Source organism: Alternaria metachromatica (assembly GCF_023757995.1).
Source record: "Alternaria metachromatica strain BMP 0045 chromosome Unknown scaffold_21, whole genome shotgun sequence".
Classification (NCBI taxonomy): domain Eukaryota; kingdom Fungi; phylum Ascomycota; class Dothideomycetes; order Pleosporales; family Pleosporaceae; genus Alternaria; species Alternaria metachromatica.
In genome coordinates, this window is record NW_026055512.1 from 327,295 (window position 1) to 353,642 (window position 26,348).

General features: G+C 51.3%; 10 protein-coding genes across 10 annotated transcripts; 5 read left to right on the plus strand and 5 right to left on the minus strand.

Annotated features, from left to right (window-relative positions):
• Positions 1-1,664: 1,664 nt before the first annotated feature.
• Positions 1,665-2,769, plus strand: J4E83_007993 (uncharacterized protein; the record flags this gene model as incomplete). Its single annotated transcript, XM_049334890.1, has 3 exons — positions 1,665-1,765; positions 1,819-2,584; positions 2,638-2,769. The coding sequence occupies 3 exons, from the start codon at positions 1,665-1,667 to the stop codon at positions 2,767-2,769; spliced, it is 999 nt and encodes a 332-aa protein (XP_049186041.1).
• A 2,460-nt stretch (positions 2,770-5,229) lies between these two features.
• Positions 5,230-6,046, minus strand: J4E83_007994 (uncharacterized protein; the record flags this gene model as incomplete). The annotated part of the gene is made up of 3 exons (XM_049334891.1): positions 5,230-5,355; positions 5,522-5,567; positions 5,616-6,046. The coding sequence occupies 3 exons, from the start codon at positions 6,044-6,046 to the stop codon at positions 5,230-5,232; spliced, it is 603 nt and encodes a 200-aa protein (XP_049186042.1).
• A 1,124-nt stretch (positions 6,047-7,170) lies between these two features.
• Positions 7,171-9,590, plus strand: J4E83_007995 (uncharacterized protein; the record flags this gene model as incomplete). The annotated part of the gene is made up of 4 exons (XM_049334892.1): positions 7,171-7,268; positions 7,316-7,959; positions 8,012-8,092; positions 8,272-9,590. 4 exons carry the CDS (start codon positions 7,171-7,173, stop codon positions 9,588-9,590), a joined length of 2,142 nt encoding a protein of 713 aa, XP_049186043.1.
• Positions 9,591-10,094: 504 nt separating this feature from the next.
• On the plus strand, positions 10,095-10,829 carry J4E83_007996 (uncharacterized protein; the record flags this gene model as incomplete). Its single annotated transcript, XM_049334893.1, has 2 exons — positions 10,095-10,117; positions 10,163-10,829. 2 exons carry the CDS (start codon positions 10,095-10,097, stop codon positions 10,827-10,829), a joined length of 690 nt encoding a protein of 229 aa, XP_049186044.1.
• An 84-nt stretch (positions 10,830-10,913) lies between these two features.
• On the minus strand, positions 10,914-12,086 carry J4E83_007997 (uncharacterized protein; the record flags this gene model as incomplete). The annotated part of the gene is made up of 1 exon (XM_049334894.1): positions 10,914-12,086. One exon carries the CDS (start codon positions 12,084-12,086, stop codon positions 10,914-10,916), a length of 1,173 nt encoding a protein of 390 aa, XP_049186045.1.
• Positions 12,087-13,357: 1,271 nt separating this feature from the next.
• J4E83_007998 (uncharacterized protein) lies at positions 13,358-15,138 on the plus strand (the record flags this gene model as incomplete). Its single annotated transcript, XM_049334895.1, has 3 exons — positions 13,358-13,856; positions 13,915-14,622; positions 14,702-15,138. The coding sequence occupies 3 exons, from the start codon at positions 13,358-13,360 to the stop codon at positions 15,136-15,138; spliced, it is 1,644 nt and encodes a 547-aa protein (XP_049186046.1).
• A 3,443-nt stretch (positions 15,139-18,581) lies between these two features.
• J4E83_007999 (uncharacterized protein) lies at positions 18,582-19,376 on the minus strand (the record flags this gene model as incomplete). The annotated part of the gene is made up of 2 exons (XM_049334896.1): positions 18,582-19,327; positions 19,373-19,376. 2 exons carry the CDS (start codon positions 19,374-19,376, stop codon positions 18,582-18,584), a joined length of 750 nt encoding a protein of 249 aa, XP_049186047.1.
• Positions 19,377-20,800: 1,424 nt separating this feature from the next.
• J4E83_008000 (uncharacterized protein) lies at positions 20,801-21,508 on the plus strand (the record flags this gene model as incomplete). The annotated part of the gene is made up of 2 exons (XM_049334897.1): positions 20,801-20,956; positions 21,203-21,508. 2 exons carry the CDS (start codon positions 20,801-20,803, stop codon positions 21,506-21,508), a joined length of 462 nt encoding a protein of 153 aa, XP_049186048.1.
• Positions 21,509-21,849: 341 nt separating this feature from the next.
• J4E83_008001 (uncharacterized protein) lies at positions 21,850-22,713 on the minus strand (the record flags this gene model as incomplete). The annotated part of the gene is made up of 1 exon (XM_049334898.1): positions 21,850-22,713. One exon carries the CDS (start codon positions 22,711-22,713, stop codon positions 21,850-21,852), a length of 864 nt encoding a protein of 287 aa, XP_049186049.1.
• A 1,316-nt stretch (positions 22,714-24,029) lies between these two features.
• Positions 24,030-25,331, minus strand: J4E83_008002 (uncharacterized protein; the record flags this gene model as incomplete). The annotated part of the gene is made up of 1 exon (XM_049334899.1): positions 24,030-25,331. The coding sequence occupies one exon, from the start codon at positions 25,329-25,331 to the stop codon at positions 24,030-24,032; it is 1,302 nt and encodes a 433-aa protein (XP_049186050.1).
• Between the last annotated feature and the right edge of the window lie 1,017 nt (positions 25,332-26,348).

Here is a 26,348-nt window from a genome sequence, read left to right on the forward strand (position 1 = left end):
CTTGAGGCGGTTGAGCTAGAAAATGAACAGTTTACATTTAGGTCTTCTTGCATCAACTGATTGTGTGTGAGAACGGTAACAGTGAAACCTCTTTCATTGACCATCGCACAAATGACAATTCAATGAACCAGCTTCTGGCAAGAGTCGAACGACCACACATCTCGCACTATCTCGCTCGATGACCGAGTTCCTCCGTCTAGCCTATCAAGACGATGAAGCAACGCCAGCACCGATCGTGAAGCCAACGGCGTCTTTTAAGACAGCAGTCTCGTCAAGTACACAGAAGCAACCGACCCACAAGCCCTTACCCTCATCACCACCGAAGCTCAGTCTGTCCACGGCTGTAACAAGCCTAGCGTGAGGAGTCGCGCCGGAAAATATCTCCATCGCACCTGCCGTCATGAATAGCTTCTTGAGTCCAGAGAAGAATACACGTATGTGTGGTTGAGGTCTACTCGTCATGTGAAAACGGTGTCCGTACATGTACCCCATGCCGATGGAAATTGCGGTAATGGCTCTAAGTTGAAATGAAGCCAGCTTCTCTGTGAAAAGGTCAAGTGCATCCATCGAGTTGAAATGGAAACAGTTGGTCTTGAACTGGAGGAGAGCGGTTTCGTGGTAAAGTTGACGGCAGACGCGTGTGACGGTCAGGATTTGATCAACACCGTCGAGACTACATGTTGCGCCTCGGAAGTCGGACAGATCTTCTATGGAGATGCTCCGGTTCAAGTAGATACCTAACATGTAGTCTCTGCGAGATTTGGGGCATTGGTTGTTTACGAATTGGTGTGCTATGGCGAGACGACCCTTTAGTTGGGGCCCTGGGCGTACGGATGGATTGCAGTGGACTGCCACGATGACGGTGTACCCTCCAACAGCATAGCCGAGTATTCTGTTGCGAATCTCGCCAGGAAGACGAAGAAGCGGGGATTCGGTCGAGTTGCGGGTAGTACTGAGCGTGTTAGCGATCAATATGGTCTTCCTACTGTAGCCAGGCTCTGTCACTTACATCTCTGATACCGCACCAGATACTTCGGCATTAATTGATGCCATCTTGTCGATGTGACCGCGCGTCTTGGGCTGCGAACACAGTGGAGGGTGTGAGAACTAAGGAAGGTGAGACAAAGTGGCAGGAGCGAAGTTGTCAACAAACGAAAGTCCGTGCTGAAACTGATGCGGTGAGTAACCGCGTGTTTGACCAACGTGCTGACACATCTGCTATCTGTAATTTTCGACGAGTAGACAGATAGACGAATGAACCAGAAGTACATAATGATGTCAAGATGTCCAACATTCTTAATCTATACCTATGTACTGCTGTGAGCTACAGAGTGAAAGCAACTCTAGAGACCTATTACAGCTTTCCAATTTCTTTCTAGTATAGCATGAATCTAGCATAAAAGATCTAAGCATTATCTGAATCACCAGAGATTGCTAAAGCTGTGTTGTTCGCCAATTATGGTGATCCCACGGTGACGTCATGACATGTGAATGTGACAGCTGCATATGCTGGGTAACCTCTCAATTCCTCAAGACGTCACTTATGGTAATAGACAAGCGTGTGCATTAAAAACAATGTGATTTTATCTGCAACCAGAGAAGCCGTCTTTACTTCTCTACTACCCTACTTTACAATAACCTGATTACATTTACTAGAAATCAACATGCAGTCCGTCCTCCACAAAGTCATTGGCCCTAAAGAGGTGCACCCAGAGAACCTCGAAGGTCGCGTCGCAGTAGTCACTGGCGGTGCACTTGGAATCGGGTACGGCCAGCCTTTTCCTCCCTCCTTCCAGCCTTTCGCTAACACACCCAAAGATATGAAGTCAGCCGCGCACTCGCCCTCGCAGGCGTAAAAGTTATCATGGTGAACCGCAAAGAAGAACAAGGCGCCGACGCCATCTCAAGCATCAAGAAAGAGAAGGCCGACGCGCAGGTCGAATGGAAACACTGCGACATGGGCAGTCTGAAGGAAGTCAAAGAAGTTTTCTCCGAATTGCGCAACTCACTCGACCGTCTCGATTTCCTCGTTCTTTCCGCCGGTATCAACACGAACTTTTACGGGGAAGACGCGGACGGTATTGACCGCCACTTCGGAGTGAACTTCCTGGGCCACTTCTACGTGTGCAACCAACTCTGGCCACTGCTCAGAAAGACGGGTAAGACGGGCACGAAGCCCGCACCTAGGGTCGTCTTTGAGTCGAGTGAGATGCATCGTACTGCTCCATCGGATGTGCACTTCGCGAGCATGGATGAGATCAATGATAGTTCGATGGACCCCACACGGTTGTATGGACGCACAAAGTTAGCCATGATCCTGTTCGCAAAGTACGGTCTGCGTGATCGCGTCATCAAGCCTAATGGTGACAATGTATACGCTCTCTCCGTGCACCCAGGCGCTGTCAACACGGCTATGCAGCAGCAGTGGAAGGACGCGTATCCCGGTATCACCGGCAAGTTGTTGTCAAATGCCATGCTCTTTGCTGGACGGGATGTTGAGCAGGGGTCGTACAGTGCGCTTTGGTGCTGCACCGCGGATGAGATTGAAGAGAAGGATATGAATGGGTTCTACTTCAACGACCCCGTAAGTTGCACTTAACAATTCTATTAAGCTCAATGACTAATATGTAACTGCAGGGTCAACCAGGCAAAGAGACGTCTCAAGCCAGCGATGAGAACCTCGGCGCTGCGCTCTGGGATCTGAGCGAGCGGATCATCAAAGACAAACTGGGCCAAGATGCGCTAGTCGACTGGAGTGCGAAGGAGTAAGATCGTGCTCAGACACAATGTGGGCAGCTTCAACTACGTCTGAACTCGTGCGTAATGTGTAAAAGATTATCATTATAGGCGTGTAGAAAACATATCCTATAAAAGCCTACAGCATCCTGAGAATGGTATATGGTATGACAACAATGACTCCACCATCCTAAGAAACATAAGGCCAAACCCCGCGTTGAGGAATCATGACCCGCTGCGACCGTCCAACTTCCCGTGAAGACATAAACCGAAGTAGACCTTGACAAGATGAAGACTCCCTAACCGCATCATCATCGAGCAGCTCTGGATGCTCGTCGACGACCATAAACACCGCCTCCCGCAGATCGACCGCATGCTCAGGAAGGTCTTCGTAGACCCACAAGATGGCGTCAATTATCTCGGGATTGGGATGGTAGTATTCCGCTGCTTCCTGGAACCTCTTCGTACATAGCGCCTGTAGGTCAGGTACTAGGTACTTATCTGCGACTTCCCAAAGTTGAAGGTGTAGCAACATGTGGCGGGGTGTTGGGGTGTGATAGAGCGCTCGGCCTGAGCCCTTTGGCATGGCATGAAGTATTCTCTGTCGTTTCCGGACGATCTGATCTGATTGTGCGTTTTGTGATGTTTGAAGTTTCCGCTTCTGCGAGGTAGTTGAGGATGTAGCGCCGACAGATGGTGCTACTTCTGCTGAAGGCAAGCTCGAACCCACGTCACCACCCTTGTATGAGTCGTCTTGATCGATACTCTCGTAGCTGGCGTAAGGGCTACTACCACAACTTCTGATCCATGTCAGATCCTTTGTGTGAGCATCAATCTTCCAGGAAGTGGCGTCGTAGTCGCCTTCATGAAGAAACTCAACCATGAGACTGACCATAGCAGGTTCGTCGTCATGGAGCGTTATGGTGCTTTCGGAAGCCTCCTTCCCAAATTTTGTTGCGCGCCGAAAATATTCAGAATAGAGGGTAATGACGTCCAGATCGACATTATAGCTATCAGCCCCGCAGGCTATAGTGAAGTTTGGGTTCATGACTATGTAGTGTAGTTGTCTCGTGTAGAGGTTGAGGTTTGGGTAGGTGTGAATGGGCGAAGGTGGATTGGCAGTGATTGTCGGCAAAGTGGATAGACCCAGTTCTTGCTAGAGTGTTCACGTGCGTGAACAGGCGATGATAGACAAAAAGAGTATTCAGTCTGTCGCTGGCCACGTGAGCCGTTTGCCTTAGAATTTGACATCAACTCACGATGTGGCCACCTTGGATGAGAGAGGCCGCACATCGTGAGATCGAGTTTGCGATGCGACACTGAGCCAAAGACCTGGGGTATTTTTTTAGGTTTTGCAGTTTCTGAGCCCCAAACCCGTGCAAAACGTCGTCCAGCTGCCGATAAGTGACAAGAGGCGTGATTCTTTCATAGATCATGAGGTATGGACGTTGGTGGAAAAGAGACGTGTCCAGCTACGAGTCTTTGCAAGAAGTCGAGCATCCAATGAAGTCGTGTAGACTGGATGTATGCTCGCTGGCTAGAGAGATGGTGCTTGGGAGCAATAACTTGGTCTTGTAATCTTTTCGTGTACCTCGGCCTGATTGGAAGAGATGACTCTGACGCAGGACCTAGGATTCAGCACCCAAGACCGAGAATCCCGGCAGGGGGAGATTGTATTGACCAGCATAGCGGGCGTACGGCATGCTCCGTACAAATAGCCTAAACATGCAACGAGGATGACCCGACAAGGCCGCAGCGGTGGTGTTCCGTGGCAGGTGGCACGGCCCGATCGGCTAGTAACGCGAGCATGTCCGAGAACGAGAAGATATTCCGAAGGCACGGCGCGGCGGGGGCGCAGGGTCGTAAACGCTGTGTAAGACCGTCTGGTGGTGGGCTAGTGACCGGTGAGCAACCCCACCTCCGCTCCATGCAGTAGGCTATAGTCTGCAGCCCAGTCGTGTTCGCCGCTAGGGCTGCAGCTTCGCCACACAGTTGCCACCGTAAGATTGGGGTCCGGATGACAATTCCGCGAGACGAATGGCTCAGCTTGAGCGTATTCTTCCAAGCCTCCAACTGGATCTGCGTGTCGTCTCCGTTGTTGGACTTTGCTGTCGCGTGTTTCTGAGCGCAAGAACAGCTTTTTTCGATTCTAACTGCTTTTTGTTCTCTTTTAGTATCCCTAACTCGTCCGCACCCTCCTCGAGTATGAGTGCAATGAAGTCTGTTCGATTCTTTGCGACAGCGTGATCTAAAACGGAAGCAGGTTCTGTGTCTTTGGCGTTAACGTCGGCGCCGTGCGTGATGAGAACACGAGCTATTTTGACAAAGCCACGCTGTGCTGCGAGGTGGAGGGGAGCGCGTTGGTGGTCCCCACGGATGTTCGCAAGAGTCGCAGGCTCTGGATGCTGTTCCAGCAGTGAACGGATCTCTGCAACGAGGGTAGGGTCGTCCTGGCATTGCGCCACTTTCGAGTGAAAGACTCTCCACTCTTCGCTAGGTCTCGAAATGCCGTACATTGGTCTGGGAAGAATGCTTTCGTCGTCGTCTGATTGTGTTAAAGGAGCGCTCGAAGAGGAAGACGAGACGGAGAATCGCGGGGCCGAAGTCGGATCGGACGCTCTACGGAAGTGTACTGGATCTAATACAGTGTCTGTATTCGAGAACCACCGATCAAGCGAGACGAGGTCATATTGAGCTGGTTGATCCTCTTTGCTGTCATACATTATAGGTTGCTGTATAAGCTTCAGTGCCATTTCTTGTGCTGAACGTTGAGAACTATACTTACTGGTACTGCGGTCTCGGAAATGCGGCGAATATAGGAGCTGACTTCACTAGCATCGCGTTAGAGATGTATGAGTCTGAGGAAGATCTGTACGAACAGATATGAGCAGGCTCCAGTCACAATGACAATATCTCCCAGGTATCGTCGAATGTCGTCCACCGCGAACTCAATATCCTTGGCTATTGCGTCCATTCTTCGTTTCACAGAGGCCTTGTCACGAAAGGTCTCCGCGCTTTTACTTTGAGCTCCCAAGTCCGCTATCTTCGATTTGATCTCCCTGAGACGATTGCGACATAGCGTGATCTTCTCGCGTACCAGAATCGACGGCTCGCTGGAATCATCGGGCTCAGCTTGATGATACTTCGAGTTGAGTACGCGTACAACCCCATGCACCTCTGTTATCTTTTCGAGGAGCCGGCTGACCAAAATGTCGATTTCCCGCACCGCTTCGATATAGTCTTTGCATGCTCGGACGACGGCGAGCCCAAGCGATGCGATGGTAATTATGCTCGAAATAGTCTCGGCCATGATTACTTGGGTTCCGTGTACGGTGGCCAGGCCCACTTAAAGTGGGTCCTTAAAGGTAGTCTGGAGCCAGGTTATGGTGTTGCACAAGGATATCGTCTGATAAGTGCAGGCGGGAGCGCAACGATGGTTACGGACGCGGCATCGGTTTCATTTGAAGAAGGCCTCTCGCCAGGCGGCTCAAAGATCAAGAAGGGGCTTAGCAGGACGCGTGCAGCCTGTTCGTGGCCAAGGACGAAGACAGGTAATGTGAGAAGCACACGTGTGAAATGAGTTGACGTAAGAGTCAAGTATGAACAGTCAAATGCGCTATGCAAGGGTTGGCATTCGTCCGATGCGTCAACGGGCCGGGGCAACTCCACACGTCTGGAGAAAGCGGAGGGCGGGGGAAGCTCGACAACCACACTATTACAGATCAAGTAGGCAACCGCTTATGTGCCGTCTTAGTAGATCCACAGCCTCCCTTACCACGCTACGTATCGACTAGCCAAGCGGGCTAACGGGACAGCTCATATGTCGGGGAATTCGTCATTCGGAAGCTCATTTCGAACGTTCGCGGTTTCGCATCATCTGGTCCAGCATCTCAGACAGAGACTCGGGAGGCAGAGCAGACGTACCGGCAATGGCGTGTCCTAGCTGGGTAATTTCAAAGCATTCTGCGAGGCAGAGGGCTGAGAGAGAACCAAGGTGTCACCAATAAATCCAAAGTCGCAGGGTGATGCAATGGCTGACCCTAATGCCGGATGCGGTTTGGTAGCACCTGACGGCATTTGGCGATGCACGCGGTTATTGGCTGAGATTCCCCAAGACCACGTTGCCTGAAAAAGGGCAGCGATGCATGCCAAAAGCAAGGGCAAGGCGGCCAATCCACTGAGAGGGGGGTGATTATCAGAACGCAGACCTAATGCTCAGCCACTCGTCTAAGAGGATCTGGAGGTAATTTGGCGGTGGAGGACCCCGACAAAATATGCAGTATGCGTGATCAGGCTCGCCCTTGGGAAGGCCTGTCAGCCTTATAGGACTCAGCCCGATGCGGCAGGCAAACATATATTGTGATGCTGGGGCGCGTTGTCGCACATTGATTACGGCCCCTAAGCGACATACTCTTGCTCAAAGCGCTGGCCACTATGACTGAACCCCTTCAGCAAGCAACAGCTTTTGGAGGCACAGTAGGAAAACAATCCCTTGCGACGGATCAACAGCGCTCAACAGGCGCAAGACAAAAGTATGCGCATGAGTCGATGTTAACAGAATGAAACTGACTTGGCATAGTATAGACAATCCGTTTCTGACGTTCGATGACACGATTCCCGACCTCAAGACCCAACGTACTGAGCTAGAAGAATATGTTTGGGAATTTGCTTCATTAGCCGGTCTCAAAGACCGCTATGAGTTGCTTCGATTTGGTGCTCGTCTCGCTCGAGACAAGTATGAGGCTATGAGAAAATACGCGGATGAGCTCACAGATTCGGAAAAGGAGTTGTTGGAGAAGGAAAAGGATGAGAGAACAGGCTTTTGGAAGCAGTCCAAATTTCTCCGCGCGACAATCATGACCGCAAGTCTTGCCGGTATGATCCAGGGATGGACGCAAAGCGCCAATAACGGCACTGCTCATGGCATGCCAGAAGAGTTTAACCTCTGCTATCGCAGGGATCGCATGGAGGAAGAGTGTCCTTCATCCGATCTTTGGACGTTTGGCATGCTGAACGCCATTCCGCTGCTTTCCGCGGGCCTCTTTGGTACCCTCCTCGCAGATCCGCTACAGGAGAACTTCTTAGGGAGGCGAGGTAGTGTGATGCTGTCTTGTGGCATCACAATAGCCTCGACAATCGGTGCATCACTTACGCACAATGTAGGCTCACTCGCAGCTTGCCGAGCTATCAACGGAATAGCTTTGGGTGCAAAAGCGTCGATAGGTTAGTGGAAGCTCTCATTTATGCTTATTTCGAGGAGGTTAACAGCTTATAGTTCCGATATATGCGGCTGAAATATCACCAGAGCATATACGTGGCGCTGTTCTGGCGAACTGGCAGCTTGCTGATGCAGCCGGTACGTCCTCTCCCTTCGATAAGGTATAACCGTTAATCCAATAGGCATCTTTCTCGGGTTTCTGGCGAACTTGCTGGTCGTTATTTACGTGGAAAATCCGGAATCCGCGTGGCGCATTCTTACGAACACAGTACTGATTCCCACGGTGCCATTGTTGGTGATGATATACTTAATGCCAGAATCGCCTCGATACCTGATGAAGCATGGAAAATACTCCAAAGCACTCCAAGCCTTCGAACAGGTCCAAACCACTCGGTTGCTAGCAAGTCGCGATTTCATGTACGCGCATGCTCAGCTGGATTTCGAAAGCCGACTATTGAAGGGAGAGACGAACGAGCTAGGCACCCTGGCCGATCGCGTAGATATCAGCGCGCCGAGCTTGTCTGGAGAGCCATATCCGCCAGCATCGAATCGTATACGTTTCGACAGGCCTTCTCCGCAGAGCGCGGTATCGCCAGGTCGATCGACCCAAGATCCCCACGTCGAGGCAAGAACTTTGGGCACAACAACGGTACCGAGCAACGACCAAGACCAAAGCAGGCCACAGCCCGAGCAGAACGAGACTAGCAACATCGAGCTTGCGACTTTGAACCGGACGTGGAGTGATATCTCAAGCCTAGGCTTCGACTTTGGAGTCAAGCGAACGAAGAAGAATAATCCGTATTCTTACAACATCGGTGTCAACGGCTACTACAAGCGTCTGAGGGAGTTGTGGTCCAACAAGCGGTGTCGACGAGCATTGCTGTGCGCTTCCGTATCCATGATCACCCAGACCCTGACGGGCGTCAACACGATCGCCTTCTTAGGCACGATAGTGTGGCCCAACTCCGGAACAAACAGTGATCGTACATCCGCGATAATAGGTCTGGCCTTTGGAGCAGCGAATTATATGTTCGGGCTTCCTGCTTATTGGTCCTCGGATCGATTGGGACGTTCCGTCATGCTTTTGCTCGGCCTGCCAAATATGGCATGGTCAATCCTAGTCTTTGCCTTCCTCTTCAAAATCACTGACACGTCCGTCCAGATACCATTGGTCAGCATCTTCGCGGTCATCTTCGTTGCCTTTTATGCCCCGACAGCCGGTACATCTCCGTTCTCGATCGCAGCAGAAGTCTTTCCTCTCGTATCGAGAGAGGCGGGTATGGCCGTCTCCGTTGCGGTCAACCTCTTGGGCGCTGGGGTATTGGTCCTAGTCTTCCCATTCCTGCAGGACAGCATTCGGCCGACAGCTGCATTCTCTATCTTCGCAGGCTTGAATATGGTGGCGTTTGTACTGGTGTATCTGTTCGTTCCAGAGACGAGGATGCGGACCTTGGAAGAGCTGCAGTATACGTTCGATTTACCAACGGGATGGCACGTCGCGTATCGTGTGGGGTACATACGACAGCATGTCTGGGCGAATTGGTGGAAGTACTTGACGCGCAAGGAGGTTCAGCCGCCGGTTCCGTTCTACGAATGGGCGCGAGAGACGTATAGAGAGATGGAAGGTGCCAGCTGAGTTGTGGACATCTTCAGTGGAGGCGGACCGCTGAGACGGAGGTTTGAGCGCGACTGGACGCGATCCCCTTCCGCCAAGCAAATGACGTATCAAGGCTAGCGCGAAAGACCACCAAGTGCACGCCCGCACCCGGGGATTGAATCAGGAAGATATCTATAACCAAACACCGTCATCTATCACAATACTGTTCCGCAATTTTGTAGGCTCCAACATGATTCGTGTGTGTTGGTTGAGTTTTCCCGCCCGTATGTCTGTTCAAAGTGCGAGCTTCTATGACCTCTTGACGGTGAAGCTGCGCTGAGCATTAGAGACGAGCGTTTGTCCGGTTTTCTCTCAGTAATCGCCAAGATTCTTTACGCCTTCACCCTGATTGAAACGACTCCTGGCTAGCGCCTTTACGAAATAAACGCGGCGCACGCAATAAGATCTATCCTCTACCTCCACAACTCACGACTACCTAGGTAACAACAACCTTGCGGTAGAGCACCACCTGAAGCGATCAAGATGACGGTTTCATTGGAGGAAATGTAGGTCAATACACTAAGACGCTGTATTTTACTAATAAGATGCAGCACCTTGCGCAATCAGGCCGAGTCGCCTCTACTCCGACTGCCTGGCGAGCTGCGCAATCGTATCTACGAGTTAGCTGTTGGCGGAAACATCATCGTCGTATCAAGTTCCTACAAGCGATGGAGAAAAATGTCGGTCTACCTCACCTCCGCTGATCCTTCTGGACCGGACGCAAAAAGCGCCCAGGCGAGCATTCGTGCACCTGTATCGGATATCTTTACCATTGGCCTCGTATGCCGCCAGCTGCACCGTGAAACAGCGCTCATTCAGTACGCAAAGAACCTCTTTCACTTGGACAACATATACTATGGTCGAGATTTTGTGGACAGCCTTAGTAGTGCGCAACGAGCGCTGGTTACCTCTATCTCGGTTAGGATCGGCACCTACTTCGTGGCAAGATGGTTCAACTCTTATCCGCGGAAAGACCTTGACATGCCAAGCCTCTTCTTGCCCCAGGTGGAGCGTGTCTATATCAGTCCAGAACACTTCAAAAGCCATCCTTGGTCGGATGAAGAGACATTACTTAAGGTAATCGGGCACAACCTGAAAATCGGCACAGGACGCAAGGAAGGCATCTCGGTCATGGTCTTTGATGTGTTCCAAGGAATGGAGAACCGAGATCAAGCAAAGACGATCAAACTGGGTTGGGACGGTGAGGCGTTCGTCTGATTGGTGTTTCTCTTCTGGCCCGACACGGCGAGACCCAGTCGCTGCAGATAGGGTATACATTACAGATGGTCATCGGTTCTTCTCCTACATATGGAGTGCCCTCGAGATAGCCAGGCTGACAATGGGATAACTCATGATTCGATCATGAAAGCCATGCTTAACAATCTGTTCTCTGATGACTCCACGCTTCCCTTTCCATTCCACTTCCCATCCACCAGCACCTAGAGGCGTCTTCTCCTTCGACTTGATCTTCTCTAGCTCTTCGAAGGTGATGGGAGAGGGTGAAATAAACGTTGCGTTAACAGCGTGCCAGAAGAGGACATCTGAGTGACTCCATGGGATATCGTAGTCGTCTTCGGCGTGTATTAACGTGATGTCATAGTTCCGCTGCTTGCCGTTGACCTTGATACTGTCCAGTCGGTGAATAAGTGCTGCAAGATTCTCCTTGGATGGAAATTTGGTGATGATAAATCGGTTCAGCAGGTTCATAAGCGGTGGAAATATTGCGAGAGGGGAGAGCAGCGGGAGGGTGCGAGCAACCTTGTACGTCCTTGTAAGCGACTCAACATCGGCGAATGGGGCGACTAAGACGACTCCCGCTAGAACAACAGGAGTCGGCTGTGAAGCCAAGTGATGAGTGAGCGACAAAGCTACGGCAGTACCCATGGATTGGGCAAAGACCACAATCCTCGCTGGTGGTATACCCGCAGTATCCGTTACGAACTTGAGCAAGGTAAGCGCATCAGTAAGAAGACCAGCCTCCGAAGGCCACCCAGAACTGGTACCGAAACCACGATAGTCGATAGCCAGGACATGTACGTTGGTCGATGTCGCGCTCATCGCCCTGTAACTTTGGGGCCGCCAGCCGGATCCCAGCGTACCTGCTGCGCCATGCAGATAAATCACTACTTGCGCAGTAGGATCTTTCAGTAAACGGAAGGAGATTCGGTCTTCGACATTCGCGCAAAGTCCGACTGGCTCGTCACGGAGTTGCGTTTGATGTTGGCGGTAGGTCTCCAGTGGCAGAACGTGCCAAGCATGTAGAGTCTCACCATCTGGCGTCTTGAGATTGAAGGGGGTGACTTGGTTGCGCAGAAAGCCCCATTGCTCGGGTACGTTGATATCCTGATTCCAGGTTCGGGTTACTCGGTGCAGGAAGATGACGTGATCCTGTAGAGTCGGGATCGTGAGTAGCAAGACGAAGCCGAGATAGAACCCGATGAGACCAATGATGATTGAGAGAAGAAGTGTAAGCATGCTGGTGGCTGTATACCTGGTCTATCTCGAGCTTGAATACCTAGGTAGTCCAGTCGCGACCCGGACGATTTGAGATTTACAGTAGCGCTAACCGATGTGGGGTAAGTGGATCATGATAAAAAACGCCACATGTTTGAACGTGTGCAGTTCTTCATATGATATACATTTCTCGGATGCGAGAAAGTTCACAATGTTGGTGTTGAGGACGCGTTGCAATTACGCGTAATGGTCGTGATTTGGGGAATAACCAATCGGGCCTAGCTCAGGGTCATCGCATGTGCCGAGGTTTAGGCCAAGCACAAACCCCCCAAACGCGTCAAATCCACGCTCCTTCCCCCATCCCACTCCAAGATTTGTCGAATTTCGAAGTGCTATACTATACTCTGATCGCGACAGCTTTCTGATACCTGCCATGCTATCTACCTCATGCCAAAACTGATAAAAGATCAGCGGCATGTGTGGACAAACTTCCACGGACGCGCTGCGTCATATGCAGCGAATGGCTGGTATGGCAGTATCACTTCAGACATCGCTAACGACCTCGCAGCTCCGGCGCGTAATTCCATCCAAGCACAATCGTCTACGATATCAGTTTGACTCTAGGCTCGGTCCACGCAACGCTAGCACATCCAATCACATCGCATACGGCATGTAGGCTGACTTCCAGGAAGAGGAAGGCACCACTGTTGGCGACTCTGGTGACTGGACCGATCCCGAAACCGGCAACAGCGTAGAAGATGATGACAGCACATGCGAGAATGCTTCCTAAATCGTCATGGGCCCTGGTAATACGGTGAATCAGGAAGTTCCACATTGGAAGAAGATGTATCTTCGGTGCTTATACAGTATGCACGGTCGCAGCACGCATGTATCAAGCTTTTACGGGAACCGATATGCGTCCCTTACCGATGAGGATGTTATGCGCATGCTCAACCCGAGAGCGTGGAACGTCATTTGAGCTGACCTCCCTACTTTGCTGCTTTTATTCTTGCAGAGTACGAATGTCCTCACTATTCACTACTCTTTACGCAGCTGAATCGGCCCTCAAACTAATTGAGTATATCGAGTATGAATGAGTTGCGAGGGAAAATGTGTGAGCAGCCACATGATCGGTGACCGTATTCCAAAAAAAGACTAGGCTGATGGTTGCTGACCACACCTGTGGAAGTGGCTTTACTATTTCGCTTCGAGTGTATATATGGACATTTGCATCGGCCAGCGATGGAAGGTGCCAATTCCAAACCCAAGTTCGAGATATAGCCACAGTCGACATGGGCAACTCTGCACCGAACATGCAGCTGCCAGACGCAGCGACCATCCTCCAGTCCGTTAACGCTACGATAGATCATACAGCCTCTCTGTTCCCTACTTCTGGATATCAAGTCTTCCAGTCCGTACTTCGCACCCTCCTCATACTTCTGTTTCTCTTTGTTACATACCATTGCTTTCACTATTTCACATGCGAACTTCCGCCGTTTGGCTCCGGTCTCAAAGCTCTCCCGGGTCCGCGCTCAACACTCCCTTACTTAGGTCGCGTTCACGATGTCGACCGCATGCAGGCTTGGACCTCAATGCACAAGTTCAGCAAGCAGTATGGCGGGCTGTTCGCATGTACACTTGGGGGCGAAACGCACATCTGGGTCGCAAGAGAAGATGTTGCGCAAGACTTGATGGTCAAGAATGCTGAGCTGAGTTCGGCGAGGGCAGATATTGGGTCTTTCCCAGGGGTGACACAGGACTTTTTGTACTTGCCTCTGCTCGGGTACACAGGTATGTCTGCCATTACCAAGACTCTGATATGAGGTTATCACTGACGTCCGACTTACAGATCACTTCCACCGTCAAAAACGATTCGCAAACGCAATGATGACCCGCGCAGCTAAGAACCAATACTACGGTCACATCCAGCTTGAGATGAAGCGCTTCATGCAGGAGCTCTCCCGAAAGCCAGAAGACTTCTTCACTCTCACCCATCTCTTCTGCGCTAGAATCAGCTCTCGCCTCGCGTATGGCACCGCCGATCGTTCAATAGAGCACATGATCAACGCCGGCGCCTTCATTTCCCAACTTGGCCCTTCTGGGCCCATACCTAATCTCATGCCGTTCCTAAGATACTTCCCTGAGTGGATGGCGCCAGGTCAGCGCGGAGTGCGAGAACGCCGAGAAAAGGAAGCAGCGCTGTGGAAGGACGCATTCGATCTGGCAAAAGCATCCAAAGATAAGGCAATTTACACCACCGCAAGCTTGGCTACCAAAGCTATTGGCTCCGATACCGACCTTCTCTTCGCTGACGAGGAGGAGGCCAAGGCTGCAGTTGGCATGCTCTGCACTGTCGCGATCTATACTATTGGCGGACCGGCGACGCTGTTCGTCATGGCTATGATCCTACATCCGGAATGGCAAACCAAAGTGCGTCAGCAGATTGATGAGGTAGTTGGAAAGGATGAGATGGTGGACTTTAAGCACAGTCCACGGTTACCGATTTTGAGGGCAGCTATCAAGGAATGTGTGAGATGGAAGAGTACTGTTCCACTCGGTAAGTTCTTTCTTCTCTTGTGTCCTCAATCCTCGAACTGTCCCAAGTTCCATACAGCATGAAGCTGACCAGTCATCAGGCGTCCCCCGCCTACTCTCGAAGAACTACACCCACTCTGGCTACCATTTTCCCCGCGGCGCCGTCGTCCACGTCCTCGACATCGCCATGTCTCAAAACCCCACCACCTACTCCTCTTCCCCTCCCTCCGTCTACGACCCCTCCCGCTGGCTCGACCCATCGTCTCCCAATTTTAAGTCTCCACTTACCGAATATCCACGCTTGAAAGGCCATCATATCTTTGGGAGAGGCAAGAGAGTGTGTCCCGGCCAGGATCTTGCGGAGGCGGAGCTGTTGGTCTTTTGTGGAAACTTGGTTAAGAATTTCGAGCTTGGGAAGAAAGACGGAATAGAGATTGGGCCGGACCAATGGACACCGCATGTCATCGGGGGACCGTTGCCGTTCCCCTGCGAGATTAAGGTGAGAGATGATCAGAAGGCGAGAGTAGTTGGGGAGTAGTGGGAAGATATTAAAGGGCAGATGGAGGGGTAAAGAGGTTTTCGGTGTTGGATGCGGATACGCGTGCTGTTCTTCCGATATAACATACAGTCTTATCATACCCCATGATTCAACCAGTAACAATGCCCCACGTTAACCAAGTGTCGATCGTCTTCTTTCTCTCCAGCAGCCTCTCCTCTTCGCTCTCATGGTCGCATGCTGCAATTCCTCTCCTCTCCTTTGATTCTGCTGTCTCCCTTAGTAGGGTGCTGCCACCATCACTCGAAAGCTCATATGAACGAAACTCCGCGTTCGACCATCCGGTGGCTAGTCATGTATGATCAGCAATCGTCAAAACGATGCAGCGATCAAGAGACTGCAAACCTTGTGCGCTCAACGAGCCCTTCCAGTCATCGGTCAGGAAGTGAAGGAAGCAGCCATGCGAGACGACAACAATGTTGTTCTCCGGTCTGTCTCGAAGCCATTGCCGAGCGCTTTCGGCTCTAGCGAGAAGCGAAGCACTCGTGAGCGATGCGTCAGTCTGCCATACTTGGTAAGCCTACCCAGTACTGATACTTTTTGGAACGCTGGATCAAGATTTGATGGTCCATCTGCCTACTTTCACTTGCCAGCCCTCTTCTACGAGGCCGAGGTCCGCAACGGTATTCTCAAACTCTTCCTGAAGAACTTCGACATCGCTGCCAGTGTCGCAAGGCAAGTTGCTTGCTTCTTGCAACGAGGGCAAGGCCAGGACCTGGACACCCCGTGACACTTCTGGCTCGAATCCTAATAACGCGGTGTGAATTGTTCGTCGTAGGGGTGAAGCGACCACGAGCTCAACTTCGGCGTGGTACGGAAACGTTGCTACAAGTTCATTGCATTGGCGCTCGCCATACGGTGTGAGCGATGGATCTGGAAGGTTGTGGTTGCTGTACGACAGATTGTGGACACCTTGCGCGTGCCTGACGCAATGAATGATACGCGCCACTATGCGCAGGACAGTCGAATCAGTTATCGCGCAATGTTGTTTTTAATGGCGCGCACTCACTCGCATATCAAAACTGCGTAGTAGCAGCATTGACGAGACGGGCTGAGCGGAAGATGGTGTGCAGCTGCCTGATCAGTGGGCTAGTGTGCAGCGGGGCTGTGCTGTCCGCCCCGTATCATCTCAGCCGCACCGCGCTCCCACCTGAGTGCTTTCCTTCATGTCAATCTCCTCCAGACAAACTACCTTCGAGTCTTGGTGCGAAGAAATGCCCAAATGGAGGTTCCTAAGCCGCCTGCCAAACGTCGCAAAATCACGCCGAATGCAGGTCACAGGCCAGTAACCAGAGCCAGCCTTGCACGCGCCCAACAAGATAACTCCACACTACCCGCCTACGTTTATCGAGCCCTCAAGAAAAAAGACGAGATACGCATCTTCAGAGTCGAGAAAATAGGAGCGAATGAATGGCAGTACAGCATCGAACACACAACATTGACCGATGCACCACCCTTCGAAACCGTCTCGTATGTCTGGGGACCGGATACGCGCCAAAATATCCTCCGTCTGCGAGATGATCGGACGATACGCATCAACGACAACCTTACCCAAGCCCTTCCTTATCTCTCGGCAGAATGCAAGACTGGGTATCTGTGGATCGATCAAATCAACATCAATCAGTCTAGTACACAAGAGCGCAATCATCAAGTCAAAATGATGGGTGATATCTATCGCAGAGGGAAAAGAGTTCTGGCGTGGTTGGGTATCGGCCCCAAACTCAACAAATCAACTCTCGCCCTTGTCGAAATGGTCCGCTCTTCGCTTGAGGTTCGCAAATGCAACTCTGATATACGTGTGAGAATCAAAAGGCAAATTTACGAAAATGGCCTCGGAGACATTGTGGCGATACTCCAACTCTTGAGGAGCGAATGGTTCTCTCGTGCATGGGTCTTCCAAGAGATTGTGCTCCCGAATCACGCACTGTTCCTGCTCGGGGACTTGACCTTACCTTTTTTGGCCCTGTTTTTAATCTGCCGGACAGCCATGCTTGCTCCGTCTGAAAGCAACTCTGAAACGCAGCTTCGTTGCCCATCATCTTTTGCGATACTTCCAAGAATGCCAGTCCAAGACGTCGCCTTGATACGACGCTATCAGTCGCTCTACATAATGCACCGCAGCTGGTGTGCGGAGCATGATCGTTGGGGTAGCATTGGCGGAACCATCCCTTTCACTTGGCTTCTTTCCACAGTTTCGCCGTTGCTACAAACGACAGATCTGAAAGACTCAGTGTATGCATTTCTAGGGCTACAGCCCTTGAGAGATGGCTCTAAATCTATGGAACCAGATTATGATGCCCCTTATGAACAGACACTCGTCAGAGCTGCCACGTCTATCGTTCGAGACTCATTGTCGCTTGACATCCTTGCATACTGTGACCGCGAGAAAAGCGACGAACGCTTGCTCAAGCCCTTGCCTTCGTGGGTTCCGGAATGGAAAGCAAGAATTAAAACACCACCTCTTATACGATCTCCTACTGGCTTTCATCGTGCTTCACAGGGCCATTCTTGGCTGGAATCTGGCAATCCTCTCGAATTGAGGGTGAGGGTTATACGTATCGACACGATATCCACTGTCTTCGAACCAGAGTTCAACTACCAATCGGCTAACTGGAGAGAAGAAGATCTTGAAAGATATCTTGCACTTGATGAACGACTCATAGAAATACAGAAGCACGTGGAATGCTCTCGTGAGCGTCTCTTGAGTGTTCTCTTGACTCAAGAGCATCGGCCTGATTTTGCGCATGAGGATTCGCATGAGGATTATCATGATCAGGAATACCACGATAGCGTCGAGGATCATCTAGCAACCTACGATGACTATATAGACAAACGTAGAGAAATGGGTCCCGCAGGTGGAACTCACATTCTCGACGAATTACGTAACCAAACTTATCTTGTCAACACCAAGCATCTGTTTTTAACGGAGGAAGGTTCCCTTGGATGCGTGAAGCAACCGCTCAGAGGTGACGAAATCTGTTCGATCAAGGGGTGTCCAGGTTTGGTCGTTTTGAGACCTTGCGGAGGGGATCTTTTCACTGTGGTAGGGATTTGTTCTATAGAGAATCAGTCTTGGAACGTTGACCCTGATGTGGGTACTCAACAAGGCTTTTTATACACAATTTGGAAATGCATCGAGGGCGTCGAATACACATTGGTGTGATAGCATATTAAGTAATGAAGAACTATCTATTCGGCCACTTGCCTATTGCTTTTCCAATAGGTCAACCATGCTCCGCCGTCTCATGCTGAAGATGGCGCAGCTTGAACATGCGAAGAACAGAGGTAAAAATCGTGTAAGCTCTACAACTAATCTCTATCATTCTTATGGTCTATTACCTTAAAAAAAGTCATTACATTAATCTCAGTCCACCCCATTCGTAAAATCTATCATTTCCGTCTCATTAATCATACATGAAGACCCTCTAGTAGTAGGTGTATACAGGCGAGGCAGGAAGAGTACCAAAATCACCGGAACCGAAGGGGCTGCTGGGAGAAACCTTTCCGCCATTGACATCAGAAACGCCGAACCAAGCAAGCTCACTGCACTTGCTGACCGTGATAACAGCGAACGCAGGTGCGGGCTGCGCGGTGTATCCCCAAGAGACGGTCAAGTCAGTACCGCATGACTGGTTGGACCAGCTCTCGGTAGCAGCGTTGGAGCCCGGCATGCGGATAACAGTGCAGTGTTCGGTCTTGCCATCCGCGGTGAAGTCGAAGTTGTAGTCGCAGCCCGAGTTTCCGTCGATGCAGTAGCGGCTTAGGTTCGAGACGGTCCATGTCTTGCCCTCAACAGGCTTGGGGCTGGAGTTTGGTGTTCCGGTTACCGCAGGGCAAGGAGCAGCAGTTGGTGTAGGGATAGCGGCTGGTTGCGATCCAGCAGATGGCGTGGGGCATGATCCTGGGTGGGCAGGGTTGCAGCCTCCGGGAATGCCAGAGATGGATGAGAAAGTGGCAGCTGGGGCAGATGTTGGGGTAGGGCACGATCCGGGGTGAGCTGGGTTGCAGCCGCCGGGGATGCCGGAGATGGATGAGAAGGCCGCCGCTGAAGTGGCTGTTGAGGTCGTCTTTGGGAGGAGGGCGATCTGAGATGAGCACCACTCGCGGATGCGGGCGGCGTCTTCACCGTAGCAAGCGGTCCGGTCGCATGAGCAGATGACCTCAGCAGTTCCTGCGGCGACGCAGGAGTCGTAGGCAATTGTGCATTTGTCCTCACGCATGCGGAGAGTGGGTGATGCTGATGCAGCCGATGCGAGGATCAACGCGATGGCGGCAGATTTGGCGAGCATGTTGGCGAGAATGTCGTTTGGGTCTTAGTGTGAAGTAGAGATGTATAGTGTGTGCTGAGGAGGTGCTGGTAGTTATGCTTGACTGTCGACTGATGATGAGGATGGAAACAATTGGAGATGCGATGGCTGGACTATATATTTTTCATGTACATGGCCACCACGATGTCATCCTAACTGTCGGTAGCAACGGAGTGTGATCGGATATACGGAGGAGGAACAGCTGATCACGTCCTTGCTTAGCCCTGGTGCCATGCTGTGGCTCTCGTGAGGCTCTCGGAGAGGCGATTCCGATCTCATTGGCTCGCGAGCGGGACTTCTACGACGTTCGGCTCTTGTTGCGCCGCAATACGAGGCTCAGTCGCATGATATGACGATATTGCGCTTAACACGAGGAACGTTTCCTGGTTCAAGGTCTTTTTCGATAGTTCGGATGCATCCCGGCGAGGCTTGATGGGCAGCTAACGACTAGTCGCTCCATTATTAGCAGCCAACTTTGGAATAGCACCTGTCAATCGAGCTTGACGAAGCTTGAAAGTTAATCGCTTCGGCTGTCATCCGAGCAGCGGTGACAAAATAGGACGAAGTTGCAATGTAAAGCTACATTTGATATCACTTTGGGGATGCACGTACTGCCAACCCGGGTAGTCCCATGTGCCGAATACGATGTGGCCGGAAGATTTGTGAGTTTGTGACGTGGTTTTCGGCTAGCCGATCGTCTCCATGAAAACAAATCCCCGCGTCCGGACACTCCGCTTCAGACCATCACAAACGCGCTTCGTTGTTGTCGCATTCCTCGGCGGCCGCGATTTGGAACGTGCTGGAGGGCGAGGCTGAGCTGGCACAGTCGGTGTGTGTTAGTGATAGTCCAGATCCTAGTCGCCAAAGGCAAGTTCTGCTAAGCTTTGCGCGACAATGGCATCGAGCCTCGTGCGCTTTCATCTTTGGCTGAAATCTCGTCGCAACTTCTCGTCTCTGTATTTCCTGCTATACTTGATGAACTCAGAGTTCGTGAAACGGTGCTGCAAGCAAATCGTTGGCGACATCGAATACAGCACATGCGTTGTAGACAAGACGTGATATTTTAACAAGGAGTCGTTGCGAAACGGAACGACGTGATGTGGTGAGATTGAACAAGAGAAAAACATCGAGAGCTCCTGCCGGACAGCCTCACGCTCATGGCAGTCGCACTATGTCGTATCGATCCTAGCGTCATTCTTAGCGTAACGCCATGCCGCTCCCGTCACCCGCAATCGTCATCACCAAGACCAAGGGATGACCACAGACAGCAGACAACGCGCTGCCAACCGCCATAGACACTCGAGATAGACCCACCGTTATATGCAAAGTCTTACATGATGGCTGCCGCTGCTCCCGAATCCGCCGACGTGACTGGCGCACGGAATCTGCCCACAGCCGAGGAGTTGTCGGAAGCGCTCAAAGTTGATGTGTACGATCGCGAAGGCAAGACGAAGACATTGGGTGAACTGGTCAAAGGCCAGAGGACTATATTGGTGTTTACACGCCATTTCTGTGAGTGCTGTTCAACCGCAGTGTTCATGTGCTACACTCGCATCATCTCGATCAGAAGGGTAGTTGGAGACCAGGATGCGTGAAGGATTCTAACATCGACAGGGTGTTTGAACTGCCAAGCGTACGTCCGATGCATTAGCGAATCTATACCGCCATCGAACCTCCCTTCCAATACGCAGAGTAAGCATTAACTGTGCGGAGTCATTACACATTTATCTAACAGATAGTGTCCAGTTCTCGTCATAGGATGCGGCTCCTACCAACCCATCGACACCTATGCTGCCAACACTTCGTCCAAATACCCAATCTACACTGACCCAAGCTTGAAGCTGCACAAGCTCTTCCAGTTCAAGTCCAATTTAGCTGAGGGCAAAGCCGGTGATGAACAGCGAGACTACATGCGCAACGCAGGTAGTACTATGTCAAGGATCTTCGGCGGCATCAAGGGTGCGTTGGGGAACCTGCAGCATGTGAACTCTGTGGGACCGAAGGCATTGAATGGTGGTGAAGTGGTTCTATCGGCTGGTAAGTAGTTAGGCGTCGACGTGTCCTTTCGCGGTCGCAGTGCTAACGAAAGGCATTTGTAGATGGCGAATGCGAGTACATGTACCGCATGCAAAACACGGTCGATCACACCAACATCTCAGAGCTGGCGAAGCTGGTTGGAGCTGAGTATACCCCAGTGAGCGGCGACGAGGGCAAAGAGCAGACTGGCAATGGCCCAGCGTCATAGTTCTCTACAGTCCACGTCTGCGCGGCGTACAGAAATTGCTTTATTTGAGATATCACAAAGTCCAACACGTTTTCCAATCATCTGATGCGTTCGTGAGGATCGTTCTACCGGACGAATTTGTTGACCTCATGGGTAAGCTAACTATCCACGTAGCGCAGCTAAGGTCTCTTCAGTGTTCTTGGGCGTGATCCATCCATGATCGAATCGATCCTTCGCATCGAAATATTCGAGTCTCATTGCATCCTCCTCGATTAGCCATTCCAAAGCCTCAAGCGGGGTTTCACCCGCATCATTCCTCGCATCACGCAGTTCGGGCCAGCGGGCTACCATACAAGCTGCACTTTGGTACATCCCACTAAGAGCAACAATGTGCAGGAGATTGCCACCTGAAGAGTGTAGGACAACCCCAGAGATCTCCTCCGCGCTCATCTCACTATATTTAGTATCCAGCTTTTCGCGGAACAAGTGGTCTGGAGATGCAAGAACGTCGACGACAATGTTCATGAAGTCCTCGGTACCTTTGGATGGCTGTAAAGGCGCAGGATCGAAATCATCCGCTGCGGTTATGCGATGGCACGGGTGACTGGGGTCGCTCGACAAAGCGAAGAATTTCGTGTTGCCCACGCGTCGGAAGCCGAGATCACGAAATCGTTGTTCTTGGTCATCGTGAAATGTGCAAGGAGTCGACCCCTTTGCAGTGCTTTCCCACGAATTGACAAACGCATACACAGGCTTCTTGAAATGATCTGAAAAGCCTTTCAGTACATTTCGCATGATGCGTGCGCTCCCACCGTGGCATCGAGCGGCATGATTTGTCGTGGTACCGTTGAGTAGAAGGAGAAGACCAGTGTCTAGCTCCGACCCCCAGATGCCAGACCCTTTCTTGACGATGTGCTCTTTGTATTCCTCTCTCAAGTGGCCGTTGTGATCGAATAGCTTGAATCCGAGGTTCTTGATCGGGCCCGGGGTGGCGAAATGATTCATCTGGCGATAAAAGTCGGGCATTTGAGTGCGGTCGATGAGAAACCCAGGCTGGAGATCGAAGTCAACGCTCGTTGGCCCGTTGCGAACGAACTTCTGCCAACCCATCCCTTCTAAAGACAATTCTAAAGATAATGTTAGTCAGTGTCTGTATTAATGTTCGGTGGTGTTAAAGAGTGGTTTGTGATCGAAGCTCGTAAATTACGAGAAAATGCCAACACCAAATCGTCAACAACGATTCCAACGAAATATTCCGAAAACCGAAATACTGAAAGAAATACAATCCAATTCCACGTGAAATAGTTTTGGGTGTATTCTGAAACTGGATGCAGCTTCTATACTCCACTCCCTGCGTTTCTACATGTCGTGGTTGCTCCATGTCGTCGCTGCAAAAGTTGAACGAGCGAACTTACCGATGATCTCGTATCCAGCGCAGGACGTTACCTGATGAGAAGCGGAGTAGTTTTGAAACATTTCGCACGATCAGCCTCGTCAGATAGTGAAATATTGGGGTTTTCAGATGGTGGGTGGGCAAAAGGTTGAAGTGAAGGAGCAGGGTGAAGAAAGAGGCAGCGGCAGGAGAAGAAGTAGGTAAACCCTTATCGACCCCGCACATATGAGCTTAACTAACACAGTCTAGGTTCATACTGCGACGTGTCAATCTCGGCACTTCTGCGCGCTCAGTCAGGCCATGAGTGACGCTTCAGCGGCACGGCGTCAAGCAAGATCAGACCTGGAGTCGGTCCACACATAAATCCGGCACACCAAGATGTGATCGACTATTCTTTGGAACCTTTCTTAGCCCACGAAAGCCTGCGTTGACGAGTAAGCTATCTTCCACTTCCCGGTTCACCACCAACAAGCAGCCAAGACTGGCCCGCCACGGACAGTAACCACGACAAGTCCACGACCAACCATAATCCAACATTAATCCTCGACTTACTCAAATTACAACAGCCATGGGTATGTATGAGGTCGTTCCGATAATTTTGAATGATTGTTGATAAATGCCTTACGGGCAAGTATTTAGGGTTATTCTCGAGCTCAGCGTCTAAAATACACACCAAACATTATTTGCTCACATCTTACGTACTGAAACAGACCGAATCGATTAGCTTGCCTAAAGATACCTATCTAGTCTCTCTTTAAGTGCGTGCACCGAAGCCAAACGGTAACGGCATTTGGCCAGATAAAATGATGAAGACTACATAGTATGCATACACAAGAACAGGCAAAAGCAGTGTGGAATTCAGTAAAACAAAATACATTGACAAATTCATGGGTATATCTCTATCTAACATATCAGTAATCTATAGGAAATCATTACTCAAGTCCCGCATCTATATCTCCAGCCCACCAGCAAACGGATCTCTCGCATCACTCCTCATCTTCGCAACCTCTTCATGCTCCCTCCTCAACGCCCTCCAATCAAACTTCTCAAACGCAAAACTCCACGTCTTTTCCGCGACACTCAACATCCACTTGCTCATCGGACCAATATCGTCACCGTGGAAGCTCTTCCTTCCCACATGTTGGACCAGACTGGGTGTGACTGCATATCTCAGCTCGTTGCGTTCGTTGGCAAAGTCCTCTGTTATGACGTCCATGTATCCGAGATGGCGTTCTTTGAAGTATTCGACCAGTTCGCCGGCTTTGACGTTGGGGAAGACGAAGGCTTGACTGCAGCAGGCGAAGCGCGGCATCTCGTGGACGCCGACGGCCATGGGCTGGACGGTGATGCGGCCGAGGCCGAAGTATATGAGGATGAGGAGGGCGAGTGTGGTGTACATGGCGAAGAAAGTGCGGCGGGTCATGAGGGCGAGGGTGAGCTTGGTGGTGGGTTGGGCGAAGCGGAGGAAGAGGATGACGACCGTGGGTACGAGGGCCACGTAGACTGAGTTCTTCAAGTACGTCTTCCACTCCTCGGCGTTCCAGCCGAGGAATTCTTCGGTGTAGAAGAGGCGTAGGTAGAGGAAGTCGGGTTTCGCGCGCTGTAACGCGGCTTGTTGCTCGGCTTCGTGAATGGCGCCGAGGGTACGGTGGTACCAGCCGTCCATGGCCACTGTGTCGTCTTCGAAAAGAGCAACATAGGGTGTATATTGTTCCGTACATTTGTTTAACAGGTATTGGTAGTCGAACAAACCCTTCTCGATATAGTTGTTTCGTGCCTCCATTATCCGAATGTACTGCATGCGGTCGTAGCCATATCCGTAGGTCAATACCTCGTCGGCAAGACCAGATAGCCACTCCTCGTTGTACGCAGGGTGTGCGCCGGGGTTCGAGTGGGGTATGAAGACGATGAGGTATATCTCCTGTCGCTCTTCAGGCGTGAGACCTTCCAGTAATGAGCCCACAGCATCCGGCAGATACTGAGCACCATCGCGCTGGTATGAAGAAATGCCCACACATAGTTTCCGCTGCTTCTCGGGGCCGGCCTTGGTTACGTTTGCGGGGTTGTAGGACTCGACGAAGGACTCGGCCTGCTGGCGTCTGACGGCGGAATAGCGGGGGGCATAGCCTTTGCGTGGGTTGAAGAAGATGGAGGTAGGATCACGTGCGGATATCGAGTTGATAGTGTAGAAGAAGCTAACAGCGACGAAGACGGCGAGGCCTATGACCAGGCGGGAAGGCGAGAAATGCATAATGTGCGACTAGACTAGTAAACGAGTGTGAAAATGCTCCAAGGGTATTATCGCATCGCTAATCGAAAGGTGGAAGTGGAAACGAAAGCAACGCCGCGAGGCAGGTCATGTCATCGTCAGTGGCAGTGTCGTGGTTGACAAACAAGAAAAGGTGGAGGGAGAAAAAAAGATAGGAGCGACGACGCGCGCTCAAGATGAGGCGGGCTTGAGCGGCCAAAGCTGAGCTCCACCAAAACGGCGGATCTTGCCTTACGAGGATCTGCCGTAGCTGACCAGTGACCAGTAACCAGTAACCAGGAAGATAAAATTAGCAGACCAGCATGCGCGTGGGTCGGTGCTTGGTACTCAGGGCGATGACGGGGCGCGCAAGATTGCCATGCCTGTAGTCGCGATCACGAGAAATGAAGCCCATTAATGCCGGGTCAATAGGGGGAATCCGTGATCAAAAAGTATGGAAGATTCCATGCCACTCGGTGGTTTCGGCGGTATCATCGAATGAGGCCGTGAGCGACAACCACGGTGTCAGCTTGTGTCTTTGTCTGAGGGGATAGGAGAAGGACAGAGTTAAAAGGGTGAGAACGACGGTCTGGACAGAGCTATGTGCCTCCCGCGTGTTTAGCGTGACTGTTGACAGTGACAGCGACTTGACAGACGGTTGCAACTCCGCCTCCCCCGTGCCAATTGGGAGAAGTTTCCATTGTTGGCTGCACCATGCGGTCGGCCTTACGACAATCACGATTAGATTGCCGAGGGCCTATATGATCGCTCGGTTCCTTCCCACCATCTAGCATACGGGACGAACGTTCCTTCCGACAGTTGACGGGTCAAAATCAATAGGCGCTCCAACACGTGCGCAGGCGTGTTGGCGCGCGCCACAACCGAAGTGGCGCGATGACGAGCCCGGAACATGGCCGCATCTGATGCCAGCTGCGCATGCATCGCATTGAGTCACCATCCCATCGTCGCTGCTTTGTCAACATTCTTGCAGGGCTTGTAGCACTCAGCCCTTTGTTTGAT